The 21,188-nt window shown below is 33.6% G+C and overlaps 1 protein-coding gene and 1 long non-coding RNA gene across 2 annotated transcripts; both read right to left on the reverse strand.

Moving 5' to 3' along the window:
* Positions 1–7,870: 7,870 nt before the first annotated feature.
* On the reverse strand, positions 7,871–9,663 carry LOC150038775 (uncharacterized). Its single transcript, XR_016529421.1, has 2 exons — positions 8,943–9,663; positions 7,871–8,815 (listed from the first exon to the last, which is right to left on the reverse strand). It is a non-coding gene; the product is annotated as an uncharacterized LOC150038775 (long non-coding RNA).
* Positions 9,664–10,604: 941 nt separating this feature from the next.
* LOC120067060 (glutathione S-transferase 3-like) lies at positions 10,605–12,223 on the reverse strand. The gene is made up of 2 exons (XM_039018443.2): positions 11,663–12,223; positions 10,605–11,141 (listed from the first exon to the last, which is right to left on the reverse strand). Exons 1-2 carry the CDS (start codon positions 11,975–11,977, stop codon positions 10,797–10,799), a joined length of 660 nt encoding a protein of 219 aa, XP_038874371.2. The 5' UTR covers positions 11,978–12,223; the 3' UTR covers positions 10,605–10,796.
* Positions 12,224–21,188: the final 8,965 nt, after the last annotated feature.

Below are 21,188 nucleotides of genomic sequence, written 5' to 3' on the forward strand. Positions count from 1 at the left end.
ACTAGCACATATGTTGAACAACCCCAGATTCTGAAGTAGCACAAACTAGGTTTACGCCCCCTCCATAACTCGAAAGGTATTTCAGAAACACTCTTCGAGGGAACATTGTTCAAGATATGAACTGCAGTCTCTACTGCATACCCCTAAAATGAGCTAGGCAATTGAGCATAGCTCATCATAGAACAAACCATGTCTAATAAGGTTCTATTTCTCCTTTCTGATACACCATTTTGCCGAAGTGCTAAGAGTTGAGATTGGATTCCAGTTTCTATCATATAGTCTTGGAATCTTAAATCCATGTACTTCCCAACTCGATCAGATCGAAGTGTTTTAATAGTCTTATCTAATAGATTTTCAACTTCTGCCTTATACTCCTTGAAGTTTTCAAGGGCTTTAAACTTATGTTCCATTAGGTATAAGTAATCATATCTCGAATAATTATCTATAAAAGAGATGAAGTATTCATACCCTCCTCTAGCTTTTATATTCATTGGATCACAAAGATCCAAATGTATGAGCTCTATGGGCTCTTCGGCTCTATAACCTTTTCCACTAAAAGGTATTTTAGTCATCTTATCCTCAAGACAAAATTCACATGAAGGTAACGAATCATTTTCTAACTCATTTAGAAGTTCATTCTGTACCAATTTTCCCAATCCTATCAAGATTAATATGACCTAATCTTAAGTACAAAAGATAAGTATTATTGTTACTTGGAGAAATTCTATGCCTTTTAGTTTGAGTATTAGCAGTTTTAAACATCTCATGATTTAAAAGTGCTTTTGTTTCAGTTGATTTTAACACATACAAGTTATTTTCTAATTTAGCCAAACAAATATGAATCCCATTTGTTTTTAAATGAACGCTTCATTACTTGTAAAAAAATACTGAATACATATGTTCGATTAAGCAGGAAATAGATACTAAGTTCCTTTTCATTTTAAGAACAATATACAAACTTTCTAAGAAAAGAAATCTATTTCCAGAAAACAACTTCACAACTCCCACTGCACGAGCTGAAATGATGTCTCCAGTTCCAACCTTGAGCGTCATTTCACCCTCAACAAGCTGCTAAAAGGAACTAGTTTCTTGTAAAGAAGAACAAACATGATCAGTGGCTACTAAATCAAGTATCCAGGCATTGTGATCATTTTCCACTAAACATGTTTCTAAACAAGTAAATCACATTTACCTTCCTTTTCCTTCTTCGTCTAGTAAAGTACTTTGGGCAGTTCCTCTTCCGGTGACCTTCCACATTGCATTGGAAGCACTTGCCCTTGTCGGCCGCATTGGCCTTTCCCTTACTCTTCCCAGTGGAGGGAGCCTTCCCCTTTCCTCCTTTCTTCTTCTGAACCTTCTTAAGACCAGAAGATGAAGGTACAGACTTAGTTCTTGAGAATGAACCCTTATGAAACTTTCTAGAATGGGCAATATTTGTCTCTCCTCTACCAGTCCCTTACCTTTCATAAGAGACTGGTAGGTCTGCAACTCATTCAGGAGAGTCTGTTACAAAAAGAACTGAGACAAAAAGAAATGAAGTTGCAGGCAGTTGATCGTTGTCGTCTTTTTCTGTTTTGTTTGTTGTAACCACCAGAGCTTCTTCGTTGAAAATGAGCACCTATATAAAAAGAAAATGAATGAGAGAATAACAAGAACGAGAGAGAGTAAGGAATTCATTCTATAAAGAATTTTAAAGAAGAAGTAATAAAAAGAGACCCTCCCAATTTGCACAGTGGACGTAGGCCTTTAGCTGAACCACTTAAATACTTGTGTTCTTTCTTTCTTTATTTATGATCATCTAGCTTTTACTTAAGTATCGTGTACATGATCATTTAGTTCCTCTTGCATCGTTTACATGATCATTTAGTTCCAAATTGCATCGTCTACGATCGTCTAGTTCCTTAGTTGTCGTTTATACGATCGTTTAGTTCCATTCAACTATCACCTATACGATCATCTAGTGCTTCGTAATGTTTTTTACATTATTGAAATATCATCTAGTTCCTCAGAGCTTCGTTTACACAATTGAGCTACATTTAGGTAAACGATTGAAGAGTTTTAAAGCTTGAAGGATATAGTCTTCCCTGAGTCTTGAAGTGAAGTTGACTGTTAATGTTGACTAGTTTGGACCTGCAAACAAGAGAAATATTGCTATCTAGGAAAACAAGTGGTATCAAAGCTCAGAGAACAACTTAACACAGATCCAAGATTTGAATTCTTGCATACAAAGATTCAGACAAGTCAATCTTGAAGTTCAAGAATGGCTACAATCAGGTATGAAATCGAGAAGTGTGATGGAAAGACAAACTTTGAATTTTGAAAGCGAAGATCAAGACAGTATCGGGACAACAGAGGCACTTCTGGCCATAACAGACCCAACAAAATACCTTGAAACACTCACAGATGCAGAAAAAGAAACAATAGAGGTAATGCCTGTGAAACTATTGTCTTGAATGTTACAGATAGTGTTTTAAGTGTTGGAGTATATCAGTAGGCAGCGGAAGCAAAAAGGATCAATAAGGATCAATAAGCACTCTAATTCATTAATTTTGGCAGTAACTAAAGCATGCTCATACGTTAACAAGAGAAAGTCATACCTTTGTAGAACTTCTTGAAATCTTGATTCTCAGCTATAAACTTCTCCAAATCTTGTTGTGGACCAACTCAAGATCTTCCCCACTATTCTCTTGGAATTTTAGATTAAGTTGTGAGACTCAAAATAAGCTTAGATTAAGGGAATTTGGAGATTAGGTTACTGCATCACCATGGTTGAAGACCTTCTTCAACCTCAAGCTTTTTCAGTAAAAAAAAACTATCAACGACATCACCGATTCTCAGCCCAATCTTCTTAATTTATTGCATGACTATCATGCAAACACCATTGCTGCATGTATTGCAACTCATGCTTGGAAGATTGACTCAAATTCATGGTGAAACCATGAATATACTACGTGAATAGAAACTGGAAAAATCCCACTTTTTGGGATTTTCCATTTTTTATTCCTTTTCAAATTTGATTTTCAAAATTAATTTCTAAAATTAATTTTCTTTTCAAAAATGAAATCTTTATTAATTTTACAAAATTAATTCAATAATTAATTTTTCTAATAAAATTAATAATAATTAATTAACAATTTAATTAATTCTAATTAATTTAATATCAAATATTAAATTAATTTTACATAAATCTACCTTTATATATTTAAGTCATATTTAAATATTAATTCTCCTATTTCGTTTAATTCTTAAAATTAAACGTGTAATTATAACTCATATAATTACTAATTCCTTTAATTCTAATTTGAACGTTTCAAATTAACTTATCACACTACTCTAAAGCTAATCCATTTACGAGCTAGTAAGGGGACCTCGCAGACCTATAAATCATGGGCTCCAACGATCCGAGATTAATTGGCTAAACTCATTACATCGAATTAACCCCATTCGTTAACTAATGGATCACTCCACTAAAGCCCATAGTTGAACTCCCCTCACTGTAGATATATTATGTCCACTCGATATAACCATGATTAGTAAGTTAACCCTTCACAGGTTGTTTGTAATAATGGTTTGGTCAAATGTCTGTTTTACCCCCGAGATTACCTCCTACTCCTTAAGTCCCATTAATCCTCTAATGAACAATTGATTTGTGATCCAATCAACAAACCGAGTCCCTCTCGGGCCAATGAGAGGGTGGGGCCCCTTGTTCAAGACCCGGAGTCAGCACTTAAAAGAACAACATCTCTACTATCCCTAAAAGCGGGTAGGAGTGAATTCCTTCTTGCACCTTATGTCCTCGACTATCTACCCAATCTTACCCATGAAATGGAGGTTTATTGAGTTGGCGTTGTTGAGCCAACCCTCACTTATGCAAATTTAAGGATAATCCCAAATAAACAAGAGCTCATAGTTAGCTAAGGATTAAGGTCAAGTTACCTAGGTTATCGCTTTGAAATAGTCAGTCTTAAACAATAAACAACGTCATAAAGTAAGAGTGACTAATTTCATGGTCCGATCTTGTACAAACTCATTTGCACAGGACGCCCCCACTCCTTGTGTCATAACATATATGAATTAGGATCATTTTGTTTGAAGCACTTTACAACTCTTTGTAACAACTACAGAGTAGGTTGCATCCAATGGTGTTACCAGAATAAGACACCCAACCTTATTCATATACTAGATCATTTTGACTATTTACTCAAACCTGATTCACTTTTATGTCTCCACATAAAGTTCAAGTACTCATGTAATAGTCATGGGTCTTTTAGGTTAATTAGATTCCTAATAAGCAATATATATATTCAACAACAACTTATTGAATTTTCAGAATAAGTTTTATTGTTTCCAAACCACGAGTTGTAGGACATAAAACCCAACATTAAGGCAGATAGTTGACCAGCCAACTGCTTATGATCTCTGGAACAAATTAAACGAGATTTATCTCAACAAAGACTTGCCTAATAAAGCATTCTTGAGGGAAAGATTATTCACATATAAGATGGATGCTGCAAAATCTCTCACTGACAATTTAAACGAATTCAAAATATTGTCATCAGAATTCATATCAATAGAAGACAACATTGGGGAAGAAAATGAGGCTTTTATCTTACTTAACTCTCTACCAGAATCGTTTAAAGATGTCAAAACAACCATGAAGTATGGTAGAGAAAGAATCACTATAGAAGCAATAATTTCAACAATAAGAGTCAGAGAACTAGAGTTACAAATGAGCAAGAAATAGCAGCTAGGAGGAGAATGTTTGTTTTCAAAAGGGAAAAAAAAGAACAATGGGAAGGGCAATCAGAATGGTGGTGAAAAGTCTAAAATCAAATATCATTTTTGCCACAAACTTTGACACATGAAGAAAGACTGTTATGCCTTGAAGAGGAAGCTGAACCAATAGAACAAAGGAGGAAAACAGACAAAAAGCAATTGTGGGAGAAAATTCCCTTGTGAATTCAGATGCCTTGGCAGCAACTGAAAAGTGTGGTGAGCAGAATTCTATGGAGACTCAAGATTGAGTGATAGATTCCAGTTGTTCAGTCCATATAACACCAACTAAAGGGTGGTTTTTTACCTACGAGAAGTGGGATGGAGGGCTGATCTACATGGGAAATAACAATACCTGTAGGGCTGTTGGAATTGGGTCTATTTACTTGAAGTTACAAGATGGTTCAATGAAGTTGATCGAGAATGTGAGGCATGTTCCTACATTAAAGAGAAATCTCCTATCATTGGGGATGTTTGACTCCATTGGCTGTGAATACAGAGGAGTTAAAGGCACCTTTAAGATAATTAAAAACTCAAAAGTCAAAGTTAATGCCTTGTTTGTCATTAAAGATGTGCAAAAGCCACACTCAGCCTTGATGGCTACAGATGAAGAACCCACAGAAGATGAGCTATGGCACAAGAGGCTATCTCATATTAGTGTGAAAGGGCTGCAAGTTCTCTCAAAACAAGGGATTCTTCTTAAAGTTGTTGGAGACAGCTTGAAGTTTTGTGAACATTTATTCTTGGCAAGGCAACAAGGCAAGGTTTCCCTAAAGGATAGCATACTTCCAAAGAGATATTTGAATATGTACATTCTGACCTATGGGGTCCAATACACTCTCCTTCACTAAGTGGAGCAAGGTACTTCTTTTTCTTTGTTGATGATTATTCAAGAAAGAGTTGGGTTTATTTTCTAAAAACCAAAGATGAAGTGTTTGGGAGATTCAAAGAATGGAAAACCTTGATTGAAAAGCAAACCTCTAAACATATCAAACACTTGAGAACTGACAATGGTTTAAAGTTTTGTGGAGAGGAGTTCAACTTGTTTTGCAGGGAAAATGGTATTGTGAGGCACAGAATAGTGAGGTATACATCTCAACAAAATGAAGTTGTTGAAAGACTAAACAGAACAGTGCTTGAAAGGGTGAGATGTCAATTGTCTAATGCTCTTTTGCCTGAGAAATATTGGGCAGAGGCAGTTTCCTACACAGTCTACACTCTAAATAGGTGTCCACATCAATCCATTGAGCTGAAAACTCAAGAAGAAAGGTGGATAGGAAAGCCTCCCAAGCTGAAACACTTGAAGGTGTTTGGGTGTGTAGGGTATATGCATCAAAGCCAAGGTAAGTTGAAACCTAGGGCTATCAAATGCATGTTTCTATGCTTTACACCTAGAGTGAAAGGATATAGACTATGGCATCCTATTGAGAAAAGATGTGTTAATAGTAGAGATGTTGTGTTCAGAGAAAATGAGATTTTTATGATGTCCGAGCAATAATCTATATCTATGTCTAAGACCAGTAGCATAAGGTTTGAGGTAAAGCCTCAAAATGATCAAGAAGCTTCTACTTCTTCTCAGAATCTAGAAGCTGAAGGTGATGACACTACTGAGACAAGTGAACTTCTGTCAAGTGAACAAGTAGAGACACATAGAGATTTACAAAATTATTCCTTAACAAGGGACAAAACTAGAAAAACCATTGTGCCCCCTACAAGATATCTAGAATCTGACTTTGCTAGTGTTATTTTAAATGTTATTTCATTGAGCAACAATGAACCCACCAGTTCTGAGGAAGCAACTAACAGCCCTGATGCTAGATAGTGGATTGAGGCAATGAATGATGAAATGAGGTCTTTCAACCAAAATGATACCTGGAAACTAGTACCTTTGCCTAAAGGGTACAAACCTATTTCATGTAAGTGGATATACAAGTTCAAAGAAGAAATTCCAGGGGACCAAAATTATAGATTCAAGGCAAGACTTGTTGCAAAGGGATTCACACAAAAGGAAGGGATTGACTATACAGAGGCTTTTTCTCCTGTGGTGAAACACACATCCATTAGGCTACTCATCTCCCTAGTTATTCAAAAGGACTTGGAGTTAGACCAATTGGATGTAAAGATAGCATTCGTACATGGATTGTTGAATGAAACTATCTATATGAAGCAACCTCAAGGGTATGTGAAGAAAGGAGAAGAAGACTTTGTGTGTCTATTAAGTCTATCTATGGTCTCAAGCAGTCACCAAGATGTTGGTATGACAGATTTGATGAAGTGGTCTCTAAAATGGGATTCAAGAGAAGCTTCTATGATTGGTGTATGTATACCAACTCTAAGAACTTCAAAGAACCAGTGTATCTAATCCTTTATGTAGATGATATGTTGCTGTCTGGAAGATCCAAATAAGAGTTGGGACATGTCAAAGCTCTTCTAAAGAAAGAGTTTGACATGAAAGTCCTAGGAGAATCTAGAAGGATTCTTGGCATTGAAATTGACAAACATAGAAAGCAAGATAGGTTGTATGTGAGTCAAGCTGAATATTGTGGAAAAGTACTTCAGAGGTTCAAAATGGATGGTGTTAAACCTGTTGGCACTCCTCTTGCACCTCATTTTAAGCTCTCAGCTGCAAACAGTCCAAAGAGTACAAATGAAGATCACATAAACCATATGAAGGTTGTTCCCTATTCCCAGGCAGTGGGATCTTTGATGTATCTAATGACTTCAACCAGACCAGATTTGTCCTATGCTACAAGTTTGGTCAGTAGATACATGGTCAATCCTGGTAAACCACATTGGGAAGCAGTTAAATGGATACTGAGGTATCTTTGTTCATCAAAGGAAGCTCGAATCTTATATAGACAAAATGACCCCTCTAATGATGAGACGTATGGTTATGTTGATGTTGATTATGCAGGTGATCTAGATAGAAGGCACTCACTATCTAGATATACTTTCCTATGGGTAAACAATTTGATAGGTTGGAAGGCAAGTTTGCAATCTATTGTGGCCCTTTCCATAACAGAAGCTGAGTTTATAGCTCTATCTGAGGTTGTGAAAGAAGGTTTGTGGCTGAAGGGATTACTAAACGATTTCGGCATTATACAAACAAAGGTGAGAATATATTATGACAATCAGAGCACAATCTATTTGTCTAAAAACCAATAGTTTCACAGCAGAACCAAGCACATTGACATCAAGTACCATTTTATCAGACAGGAGATTGAGAAAGGGGAATTGAGGTAGTAAAGATACATCCCTCAGACAATATGGCTAATATGTTGACCAAGACAGTTCCTTAAAGAAAGCTTGGTAGTTCCTTGGACCTCCTTGGGTTCAAGTTACCTGAAAAAGGTTAGCTAAGATCAATTCAACAAGCAAAAAGGGAAAGGTACTCTAGATGTTTACAAAGGTGGAAACTGTTACAGAAAGAACCGAGACAAAAAGAAATAAGTTGCAGGCAATTGATCGTTGTCATCTCTTTCTGCTTTGTATGTTGTAACCACCAGCTTCTTCGTTGAAAATGAGCGCATGTATAAAAAGAAAATGAATGAGAGAATAAGAAGAACGAGAGGGAGCAAGACATTTATTCTGTAAAGAAGTTTAAAGAAGAAGTAATAAAAAGAGACCCTCCCGATTTGCACAGTTGACGTAAGCCTTTGGTTGAAACACTTAAATACTTGTGTTCTTTCTTTCTTTATCTACGATTGTCTAGCTTTTACTTAAGTATCGTATTCACGATCGTTTAGTTCATCTTGCATCATTTACACAATCTTTTAGTTCCACATTGCATCGTCTATACGATCGTCTAGTTCCTTAGTTGTCGTCTATACGATTGTTTAGTTCCATTCAACTATCGCCTACACGATCGTCTAGTGCTTCGTAATATCATTTACATAATTAAACTATCGTCTAGTTCCTCAGAGCTTCATCTACATGATTGAGCTACATTCAGGTAAACCATTGAAGAGTTTTGAAGCTTGAAGGATATAGTCTTCTCCGAGTCTTGAAGTGAAGTTGACCGTTAATGCTAAGTAGTTTAGACCTACAAACAAGAGAAATATTGTTATCTAGGACAATAGAATCGTTATGGTGTACTAGATTTTATTCATAACCGCATTGCTACGGAATTGAAGAAAGCTCTTCGGAAGAGATTCCAGAATAAAAGACACCTGACTTTGCTCGTCAATGACCACCCCATTCATTTCAGCCACGTTAAACTAGACCATCAAGTCGAGAACATGTTCTCTAACTGATTGGTCTTCCTTCATACGTGCATTATAAACGTATTTGAGGGTCTAGTGCCAGATCTAAATGGACGGTTGTCAAACCATACCCTGGAGGGACTCCATGATTTCACGAGCAATGAGCATGACCTCATACTTCTTATTGAGTATATCAGATAGACTTGCCAGGATATAGACTCGGGCCTTTTCATCGGACTTTATCCAACGGTCATATGCATCCCTAACATTTAAGGGTGCATTTCAAGTAGGGACCTGAGGACACTCCTCAGTTAAGACAAACCGCAGATCATCGATAACAAGAATCGTATTCAAGTTCGATTTCCACGTCGCGTAATTTTCGCTGGTTAATTTCTCATTTTCCAATAAAGCGATAATTGAGGAAGACATGCTGGAAAAAAAAAACAAATGACCGTTTTAGTTATCTTTTCCCTAATCCATTGCACAAAACATCCAATCAGTTTAGTAAAAACAAGCAATCATAGAATCCTAAATAAACTATTGGTTTGATTTTTGCAACAATACTTCAGAAGTTTAAAACAATAGCCACCGAGGGTGATCAGCCATTTAAAACAATTATCCTTGATGTCTATAAAATTAAAATTTGAAAATTGATACAAAACGTGACGTTTTAGTCTTTACTTACTCGGGAACCATTAATAAGTCCAGGAAATTTTTACTCCTAATGGTGATAAAAAAATGGTACAAAACTCGAGAAAAAATCTAGTAATATGGTAATATTTAAAAATTTTCATATTATATTCATTTATTGACCATAAAAGTATAATTTAAGACTTACAAGGAGTCCACAAGTAAATAAATAATTAATTAATATATCATTTTATAACGTGTCAAGTTATAAATAAAATGGTAATACTTTGATACATCCCAAAATGTATTCATCTTTGTGCATCTTCTTTAATTATTCATACCAAGAAAGGGTTAAAATGTTTTTGACTTCTCACAAATTATGATTGAACAATTTGAAACGATGCATAAATATGGATAATATCTGAAATACAACTGAGTATTTTTCTAAATAAAAATTATAGTTCCAAAAATTATCCCACAAAAACTCGCGTAGGAAGGGAAATGAAAAGAGCTCCTTTTGTTCAAGTTTCAATGTTTCTCTCGAAAACTCCTATTTTCTTTATTTATTTCTTAACGGTTGACACCTTGTTGAGACATAAAGACCTCGTAATTTTATTTTTGGTTTCCCTAAAAAAAAGTTACATACAATTGAAAATAATTATTCTCGCTTATTTACCCTAAATCTTCCTTTTATTTAACTGTTTTTCTGAAGAAAAAAAAAGTCATTGTTGAACTATGGCCGCACACAACAGAGAAAAAGAAAAGGGTCATTTCCCTTGAAGAGAATAAAAGGAGAAAACAACATTGAGCAAAATTAGAATAAATTGCATACAAGAGAAGAAAAAAAATAAGAAAGTTATCCAAATGGAACTATTGGATGATTGGTTGCACCTAATCTGATGTATGTTAAATCCAATCATTTATAAAAATAAAAGTGCCAGATACCAGATTTTAGTTAGTGTGAAGAATGAAGTGCACAAAGGTGAATGAGCACCCACAAGAACCAAAGCTGGCCATGCCATTGCTATTTATTTATTCATATGTGACTCACTACATTGACAAATTGTTCAAAGCACACACACCCAATGTGCAGATGAACAAACCTTTTGATCTTTTTAATATCCAAACAGCCCCAAACTACATAAAACAGTACATATGGAAATAAAAGGCTGCTGCCAAGAGTTTGTTTGGTCAATTAACCCCCATAGCTTTCTGCATTTCAACCACCAACTCGTAGACCTTTTTGGAGTCAGGGAGGGACTTTGAAACGCTCTCATTTTGTAAGCATCTCTTCACCCAACTCATTATCTTTGGACACTCGGCCTCAATGCTGAACTTCCCAATGGTCTCATACGTATAAAACCATGACGAAAATCCAATCAAACTAATGTCTACAACTCCCAAACTCTCACCTCCAAAGTAACCCTTTTCTCCTAAAACTTCTTCCAATTTCTTCAAAATTTCTATCATTTCTTTCTTTCCTGTCTCATGCTCCTCTCCCTTGCTGCCCCATATCTTTCTTGTAGGATCATAAAGCTGTTCAATATTTAAACCAAAATATTAAGGCTTTTCAAGTATTTCATTTTGAAAATAACCCATCACTCCAACATAAATTCTCATCACTATTTTTACATTACATTTTATCAAAAAGACTTCATCCTAGTGTGTTATGTCGTTCGTTATTATTCACCTAGTTAAGATATTAATTATAATTAACGAGTCAAAAAATCAAAATCTTAATGATAAAATAAAATTACTTGTCCTAATTTCAAGGAGGGAAAAGAACAGGAGAAGTAGAAGATTGAGGATAAGATGAATGAAGGAATATGATAATATAATAAAAGAAAAAGATTCGAGTTAAAAGGGGATGTCCACCAAAAATTAGTAATAACTCAACCACCATAAACAACATGTGTTCTACTCTGATAGAGAAATTTAAACCACAATCTCATCGTTACTCAACACTCGTATGTTTTCTTTGGCTTTTCCTTCTTATTGTACTAATTAAAAAAGAAAAAAAAAATTCTAAAAAAGCGAGAGGAGAAAACAAACGTCACCTTCTTATCGATGAAATCCACCCAAAACCTGGCCTGAGCTCTCTCATAAGGATCAGATGGCAACAAAGGAGCTTTATCATTCCAAAATTCATCAATATACTGAACAATAATGGAAGATTCACAAATGGGTTTTCCATTATGAATAAGAACAGGGATTTTCTTGTGAATGGGGTTCATTTCAAGAAGCAAAGGGCTCTTATTCCTCAGATCTTGTTCCAAATACTCATAGGCCACGCCCTTCTCGGCCAGAGCTATTTTAACTCGCATACCAAACATGCTGGGCCAGAAATCCAACAGCTTCACTTCATCTGCCATTGTTGGTGCTACCCAAATGAGAACAATCCTTCAAACCAATTGGGAATTGTGGAGAGAGATTGAGAAATTGAGATTGAGAGTAGACCCATTTTATAGGGAAGAAGGAAAAATTGCAAAATTGGAGAGAGAAGGGTAAAAGACAAAAGAAGGGAAAGGTGAGAAGGAGAAATAACATAGGCCCCTCTTTCCAAGCTTCTATGCCGTTCTGGAAAAATCCCCCCGATCAAACTTCTTTGAAATTTTCTTCTTAATCGTTATCATTTTCTTTTTTTCAATTTAATTGGGATACATTTCAACCACGAATCTCGTCATTTTTAACACATTCAAATGTCAATTGAGCTAAATTCGACTTGACAAATTATTCGCATTTAAATAAAAAGATTTGAAGACTATGTAAGCATAGTTCAAATTAATAAATTTAAAAGAAGGAAAATAAACCAAAATATTTACAACTAATAATAAAATATCACAATTTATTTGCGATGGACTACTATATGAGTCATAATAAACACAAATAATAGTTTATGTGATATTTTTATCAGTTTTGTCATTTATAATAATTTTTTTATAGTTATACTAAAAGGAAGATAGATCTCCAAAAAAAAATTTCTAATTGTGTGAAAATATGGAAATCAATATTAATTGAAAATAAAATAAGATATTTCTTGGACTCTTTACTACGAGACTATTAAACCATCATTTGACTCAAGAAAATTTAAGTTGATAAACGAAAGAAAACTTAATATTATATCAACATGTTAATAGATATAATATTTACAAATAAAAATAAAAGCTTATTTAGTTTAGAGATGATTTGGTAAATCATGTACAGTAACTTCTTAACTAAAAATTAATACGAAATTTGTCCACAAAAATTGCGGGGTTTGTTAAGTTTCATATTTAATTTTGTCTAAAGAGTTTTTTTTTTTTTTTTTTTTTTTTTTTTTTTTTTTTTTTTTTTGATAAATTAAGGTGAGTTAACTTAAAAGGTTAACTAAACTTTAAGCTTAAATTTTGCACAATCTCTTTTTTAACATAATTGAGATAAGATTCGAACTAAAATTTCGTTAGCTATGTTATGCAATTTAATATTTGAATTCATCTTATTGCAATTCAATAGGTTTGAAAAAAAAATGGAATTTTTTCGCAATATAATAATAATGGCTTAATTTTTAAAAATAGTCTTGTGGGGAAGTGATGGATAGAGTCCACTATTTTTGGTTAAATCAACTCCACGTATTTTGATGAGTTTGATTTGTCAAAAATAATATATTTTCCTTATACTTTACGAACAATAAATAAATAAAATAAAATATCAATTTGTGGATTATAAATTATATTGCATACGAATCTGTATATATTATTAATATGACTTTGGTCCACATATATCTGTTGGTTCTCATTCTATTTTAATTTTTTATGTAGAGTTAGTATTTTGATGTTGGCTATATTTTTGTATGTGTCTAACATATTTTTTAAATTTGTCTCTTTGGGTGTCTTATTTGCCTAGAAAAAGTTTTGTTGTTAAGGAGATTATGTGTACCTTATTTCAAAGGATTATTTCATTCTCTGGATGCCAGCAGTTCACTAATTTTATCTTCTACCTTCTTAAAGTTGTCAATATATAAAGTCTCTTAATTTTAGGGTTCTGCTTTCCTAAAGAATTTTATATGTACTAAACATTGGTAGTACGGAAAGCAAGTGTGTCAATTCAAATGATTGCGTAGTGAAATTATTTTTAGTTTTCAGTTGTTTGTCTTGATGTCCTCCCTAGACCATTTTCAAGTACGATTTCTTATACGTGGAAGGTATTCTTATACGTGAAAGATCAAAGTTACACTTGTGAGAGAGATCTCAAACTTATTCTATTGAAAAATATATATTATTCAAAATTATTTAGTTTGATAGTGTAAGTATTATATTAATTGAATTATGTTCATTTTGACAAAAAAAAAAAATCTCTTGTCCAAGAATATTGTTGATATTTTTTATAAAAAAAATATGATAATTAGAAGGAAAAAAAAGAATCGCTCTTAAAATAAGCTTATTGATGTTTAGTTAAAGACCAAATAGAAGCCAATTTCAAATTTTATACTCAATTAGAAAAAAAATTCTCAAAAGGAAATCAAAATAAGATTTTAGAGACCAGACATGATATTGGCCTCAAACACCCAATTTGACAATCATTTGAGCCCCATTTGATAATCATTTTTTTTAAGTTAAACTTATATCATCCACATTTTTATTTTGATTTGCATATTTCTTAATTACAATAGTTAAATTCTTAGCTAAATTTCAAAAATAAAAATAACTTTTTGAAAGTTACTTTTTTTTTGTTCTCAAAATTTTGCTTGGAATTTTAAACTATTAGTAAAAAGTAAATAACAAATGAAAAAGTTTAGAAGTGGAAGTAATGTCCATAAACTTGATTTTCAAAAACAAAAACAAAAAACAAAATGGTTATCAAATGGGTCATTCATTTTTTTATTTTTGTTTTTGAAAATTAATCATATAAACACTCATTCTAGTTCTAAATTTATTGATTTATTATCTATATTTTACTAATTTTTTCAAAAATCAAGTCAACATTTGAAAATTAAAAATATTATATTTTTAAAAACTTTATTTTTTTTAAATCCATTATGTATTTAGCTCTTGTACTTTAGCGCGTCGGAAGATATTCTTTTTCTTGTAGTAAATTAGTTTAATTTTCAATCTAGAAACGAAATGATTATCGAATAGGACATTCTTTCAGGTTCATGTTACTCTGGAACCTCAAAGATAAAATTAATTAAAAAAAATTAAATTTCATAAACCAAAATTAGTAGTTTTGAGCAATTAAGTTAAAGTTTTAAGAACAAAAGTGTATTTAAAAAAAAATCCAAAATTATGATGACCTCACTGCTGACCTATAATAAATCTAGAGAAAAGAAGAATCTTGTGGCAGATGGAAAGCAAACGAGACGTGACACCATATTTGATTATTTATTAAATTAATATGGATTTATGTTTAGATATATGTAGACTAGATACGTCACTTTGGTCAATACATATGTATCAATATAATATATATACCCGGTAAAACTTACAAGTAAACCAAATATAGAGATGGCAACTAGGGTTGTTGTTTCCATTATTATATAATTTCAAGATCACAATGGATCTATGATAAGATCATTTATTTACAACGGAATGGTATACAAAATCAACAAATCTCACTGAATTAAAAAATATATATAGGATTATTTATGGCTACACAAACCATTGACGATAGTTCTAGATCTGGGCCAAGACGAACTATTGTAGGGGATTTATTGAAATCCTTGAATTCAGAATATGGTAAAGTGACTCCTGGGTGGGGAACTACACCTTTAATGGGTGTCGCGATGGGTCTATTTGCGATATTCCTATGTATTATTTTGGAGATTTATAATTCTTCCATTTTACTGGATGGAATTTCAAGCAATTAGATTCGATTCACAAGAACCCCTAAATAACTTTTCAATAAAAAGGAAAGTCTAAAGTATGTAGGTTTCCACTTTTTAGCCCACTCTTTTTTGGTAGTTCGATCGTGGAAATTATTTTTTTCTGTATTTTCGGAATATGAGTGTGTGACTTGTTAGAATTGATCCTATGGATACAACAGAGAAGAAGTCGATCATCTTGATCCAGATGATTTTATCTCGTTGGATATTCAGTCTAGGCTAATATCTGGAGCACAGAATATATGAAATAAATTCCAAAATATTAGAACAAATATTAGAACTATGATTCATACTTATCAGACCTCATGGCCGGACTACGAAAAAAAAAATTATTCTTTCGTTTATACTTATTTTGGTTAAAGGATAAACGTTTCTTTGTCTTTTTTTCATTATATTCAGTCATTGAATAAGCATTGAATAAGTGATAATCCAAGGGTTCTTACTCAGTGAATTTTTGAACTTTTCTTGTAAGGTTTTTTTATTGAATCATCGTGGTTCTAGTCTGAATCTAAGGTTTTAATTGATTCATAGGGTCTTAACAAGAGAATTCCTATCAATAATAAAGAAAACAAGAGTAAAGTCCCATTACATACAAATCAAAGGAAAAAATAGGTAAATAGAAGATTCAAGAGGCCCCTAATGATCAATATAAATATGAATGAGCCGACTTGATATTTGGGCATTATAACTACAAAGAAGACTTTTTGGATTTTGATTCTTTCGTATCTTCATAGAAAAAATTGAATCATAACATTAAGAAGTTTGAAACTTTTTAGTACACATATCGTTACGAGCGGTATTTGGGTGTTTCTGTTTGAGTCGTACGAGATGAAATTCTCATATACGGTTCTCAAAGGGGGGGTCCCCTTGGTTTACCTATCTCAATAAAGTGTATGATTGGTTCAAAGAACATCTTGAAATTTAGGCGATTGTAGATGATATAACTAGCAAATACGTTCCTCCTCATGTCAACATATTTTATTGTCTAGGAGGAATTACGCTTACTTGTTTTTTAGTACAAGTAGCTACGGGGTTTGCTATGACTTTTTACTACCGTCCGACCGTTACTGAGGCTTTTGCTTCTGTTCAATATATAATGATGGAAGCTAACTTTGGTTGGTTAATCCGATCAGTTCATAGATGGTCGGTAAGTATGATGGTCTTAATGATGATCTTGCACGTATTTCGCATGTATCTTACTAGTAGATTTAAAAAACCTCGTGAATTGACTTGGGTTACAGGTGTGGTTCTAGCTGTATTGACCGCATCCTTTGGTGTAACTGGTTATTCCTTACCTCAGGACCAAATTGGTTATTGGGCAGTCAAAATTGTAACAGGTGTACTGGAAGCTATTCCAGTAATAAGGTCGCCTTTGGTAGAGTTATTACGCGGAAGTGCTAGTGTGGGACAATCTACCTTGACTCGTTTTTATAGTTTACACACTTTTGTATTACCTCTTCTTACTGCCGTATTTTATGTTAATGCACTTCCCAATGATACGTAAGCAAGGCATTTCTGGTCCTTTATAGAGAATAGAAATCATAGATTTGTAATTAGTTATTTATGATTACTCGGGGGAGGAAGAAGAGTATTTCATTGCTGCAAATATGGATTATTGAAAAATAAGACATGTATTTGGATATTTCCCTTCAACTCCACGAAATTTGATTCGTTATTTTTCAATAATAGTTTAAGGGAATTCTTCGAAGAGAAAATGGATTATGGGAATGTGTGACTTGAACTATTGATTGGGCCGTGTAGATATATGTGTTTTTATCTGCCACATTGGGATTCACAACCAAATGTGTCTTTATTCCAACCACCACGAAAGCTCCATACAGAGGGTAGGCTGGTTCGCTTGAAGAGAATCTTTTCTATGATCAGACTTGACCATGTCATGCATGACCAGGCTCCGTAAGATCCAGTAGAATAGGTGATATATATGGCATAATACAGATTATGTTTTATCTATTTCACTTACTTAATAGTATGAAAATGCATTCATTTCCTCTGCATTGACTCGATTTATGATACTATCGGAGTGAAACAAGAGATCTAAAGAAGAACATAGGCTAGACTATATTAGTAACAAGTAAATCCTTTGGATGTAAAAAGTTTCAATATTTTTGGGGGCTAAAGCCTCATCACAAGGTCTGAGACGACCCAGAAAGCACTTGAACATTATCAACTTTGTAAGCCTACTTGGGTATTGAGCATTTATCTGTAAGAACTGAATTCCTTGTAATGGATAATTGTAACTCTTCAAAACAGAATCTTCTCAATTTTTTCTTACATTGAATCAATCATTTATTTTATATATGCTTGGATATGGATAAGATATCGATTTTTTATCTGGATCCAGTTGGTTCGTTTGATTTGTGCTCGAGCCGGATGATGAAAAATTATCATGTCCGGTTCCTTGGGGGGATGGATCCATAATAATTCACCTATCCTAATAACAAAAAAACCAGATTTGAATGATCCTGTATTAAGAGCTAAATTGGCTAAGGGGATGGGTCATAATTATTACGGAGAACCCGCATGGCCCAATGATCTTTTATATATTTTTCCAGTAGTAATTCTAGGTACTATTGCATGTAACGTGGGCTTAGCGGTTCTAGAACCATCAATGATTGGTGAACCCGCAGATCCATTTGCAACTCCTTTGGAAATATTGCCGGAATGGTATTTCTTTCCCGTATTTCAAATACTTCGTACAGTGCCAAATAAGTTATTGGGTGTTCTTTTAATGGTTTCCGTACCGGCGGGATTATTAACTGTACCGTTTTTGGAGAATGTCAATAAATTCCAAAATCCATTTCGTCGTCCAGTAGCGACAACCGTCTTTTTGATTGGTACCGCAGTAGCCCTTTGGTTGGGTATTGGAGCAACATTACCGATTGATAAATCCCTAACTTTAGGTCTTTTTTAAATTGATTCAATTGTGAAATAAATAAAATATCACTAAAATATCACGACGTGTGTATCTAAAGAATAGTTGCTTCAAAGTGAATTACTCCTAGATACACATATTTATTTGATGAAATTTTTTATTTATTTTGAGTATGAGTATACGGATTCCATTTTTTTTTATAAAGTTTTTCTACAAAAAAATCCACTAGATTTCCAATTTATGCAAAATTCTTTTCCATTTTGAGAATGTCTAATATATGTTTTACGTCTTCTATGCGAAAATGTTTTATTTTCATAAGTTCGTCTAGACTATTATTCAAAAGGTCAAATAATGTATGTATATTGGACCTTTTGAGGCAATTATAGATCCTAGGAGGAAATTCTGATTGGTCAATAAAAATATATTTTAATGCTATTTCTTTTTTCTTTTTCCTTAGTTTAGCCAATTTCTCATGAAAAGTAAAAAGGGGTAAAGTAACTTTCTGTTTATTGTTTTTTAAATGGAAGTTTTCTTTTTCTTCTTCCGCATGTAAAAAGGAATAAATAAATCAATCAAATTCCGAGAGGCTTCATGAAGTGCTTCTTTAGGAGTTAAACTTCCATTGGTCCATATTTCGAGAAAAAGTATCTCTTGTTTTTCATTCCCATTTACATAAGAATGAATACTATGATTCGCATTTCGAACAGGCATGAATATAGCATCTATAGGATAACTTGCGTCTTGAAAATTATTTGGCGTTTGTATACGATATCCGCGATTCCTCTCGATCTTTAATTCAATACACAGATTAATTGGCTCCGTTAGGTTAGCTATATGTTGTGTATTATCAACGATTTCCACCGAAGGTGGTAAGATGATGTCTTGAGCAGTTACGCATCCAGGACCCTTGACACAAATAGATGCATCACGAGTTCCATACAGATTACTTCTCAATACAATTTCTTTCAAATTCATTAAAATTTCATTTACTGATTCTTGAATACCGATTATGGTAGAGTATTCATGTGGGATTTTTTCAGATTTTGCACATGTTCCCTCTATTTCTCCAAGCAAAGCTTTTCGCATTGCAATGCCTATAGTATCTGCTTGCCCCTTCATAAGTGGAGACAGAATAAAGTGTCCATAATAAAGATGCTTACTGTCTGCTCTTGATTCAACACACTTCCACTTTAGTGTCCGAGTCAATACTCTTATTTTCTCTCGAACCATAGTAATATTTTTTTATCAAATCATTGAATTATTTATTTCTCTTGAAATTTCTCTTCAATGTTTATTTTTACACACGTCGTTTTTTAAGGGGCCTACAGCCATTATGTGGCATAGGGGTTACATCTCGTATGAAACTTAATAGTATACCGCTTCTACGAATAGCTCTTAATGTTGCATCTCTTCCGAGACCAGGACCCTTTATCATAACTTCGGCTCGTTGTATACCTTGATCCACTACTGCCCGAATAGCATTTCCTGCTGCAGTTTGAGCGACAAATGGTGTCCCTCTTCTTATACCTTTGAATCCACACGTACCGGCTGAGGACCAAGAAATTACTCGATCCCGTACATCTGTAACAGTCACAATTGTATTGTTGAAACTTGCTTGAACATGAATAACGCCCTTTGGTATTCTACGCGTACTTTTACGTGAGCTAATACGTCCATTTCTACGTGAACCGATTCTTAGTATGGGTTTTGCCATATTTTATCATCTCATAAATCTAAGTCAGAGATATATGGATATATCCATATCATGTCAAAACGGATCCTTTAATTTGATTTTTATATGTATATTGTGGGTGGCCTTTAGGGGTCCTTTTTTATAAAGATTATCCTTGTCTTTGTTTATATCTCGGATTGGAACAAATTACCATAATTTGTCTCCACCTACGGATCAGGCGACATTTTTCACAAATTTTTCGAATGGAGGCCCTTATTTTCATATTTGTCATTCCTTATCTTAATTCCGAATCTACTTATTGGAAGAAAATAAGTTTCTTGAAATTTTCTATTTCGAATTGTATCCCTACAAAAAAAGAAATTGCATGTGAAAATGAAAAGACTACTTCACCTAATCATTCGAATCTTTGTTTCGTAGTCTCTAAATTATACGCCCTTTGGTTCTGCTCTGATTGAATCGTAATAACTTACTGAAATTTTGACTCTTTATGACCTAATATATGGATAAAACTATGTCGAATCATTCCTGAAATGTAACCTAGAATTGGATCTTCATTATCTAAACAAACCCAAAACATACCATTGGTAAGTGATTCAGAAATCCTTTTTTGTTCTTTCATTCTAGATGAAACACCTTTCAAAGTATCAATTAATGAAGGGGGAGTGGTATTAGAAACCTACCTCTTCTCTTTTTTTTTTTTTTTTTTGACAAATAGGAAAGTTCTGTCTATAATTCAAATATCATAAAGATTACCATATATAACACAAAATTTCGCCGCCGATTCCCTGTAGTCGAGCTTCTCGGTCTGTCATTATACCCCGAGAAGTAGAAAGAATTATAATGCCCATTCCCCCTAAAATTCTAGGAATTTGTTGATAGTTAGAATATATTCGGAGACCAAGTCGACTGATCCGTTTTAAATTTAAAATCGTTTTATATGGTCCTTTCCTATTTCTTCTATGTCGTAGGGTTAAAACCCAAAAATCCTTGTTGCTTTCCCGATGTTTCCTTACGTTTTCAATAAAACCTTCTCGTAAAAGTATTTTAACAATGTTTTCGGTGATGTTAGTAGATGGTATTCGAACCATTCCTTTTCTATTCATGTCAGCATTGCGAATAGAGGTTATTATGTTAGCAATA

Source organism: Benincasa hispida, chromosome 1, assembly GCF_027475165.1.
Source record: "Benincasa hispida cultivar pf3 chromosome 1, pf3_genome.v1.1, whole genome shotgun sequence".
In the NCBI taxonomy this organism is placed as follows: Eukaryota; Viridiplantae; Streptophyta; class Magnoliopsida; order Cucurbitales; family Cucurbitaceae; genus Benincasa; species Benincasa hispida.

Coding starts and splice junctions, on each gene's coding strand:
- LOC120067060 (XM_039018443.2), bottom strand. CDS start 11,977: ATGGCAGATGAAGTGAAGCTGTTGGATTTCTGGCCCAGCATGTTTGGT. Junction 11,142..11,662: donor TGGATTTCATCGATAAGAAG/GTGACGTTTGTT, acceptor AATATTGAACAG/CTTTATGATCCTACAAGAAA.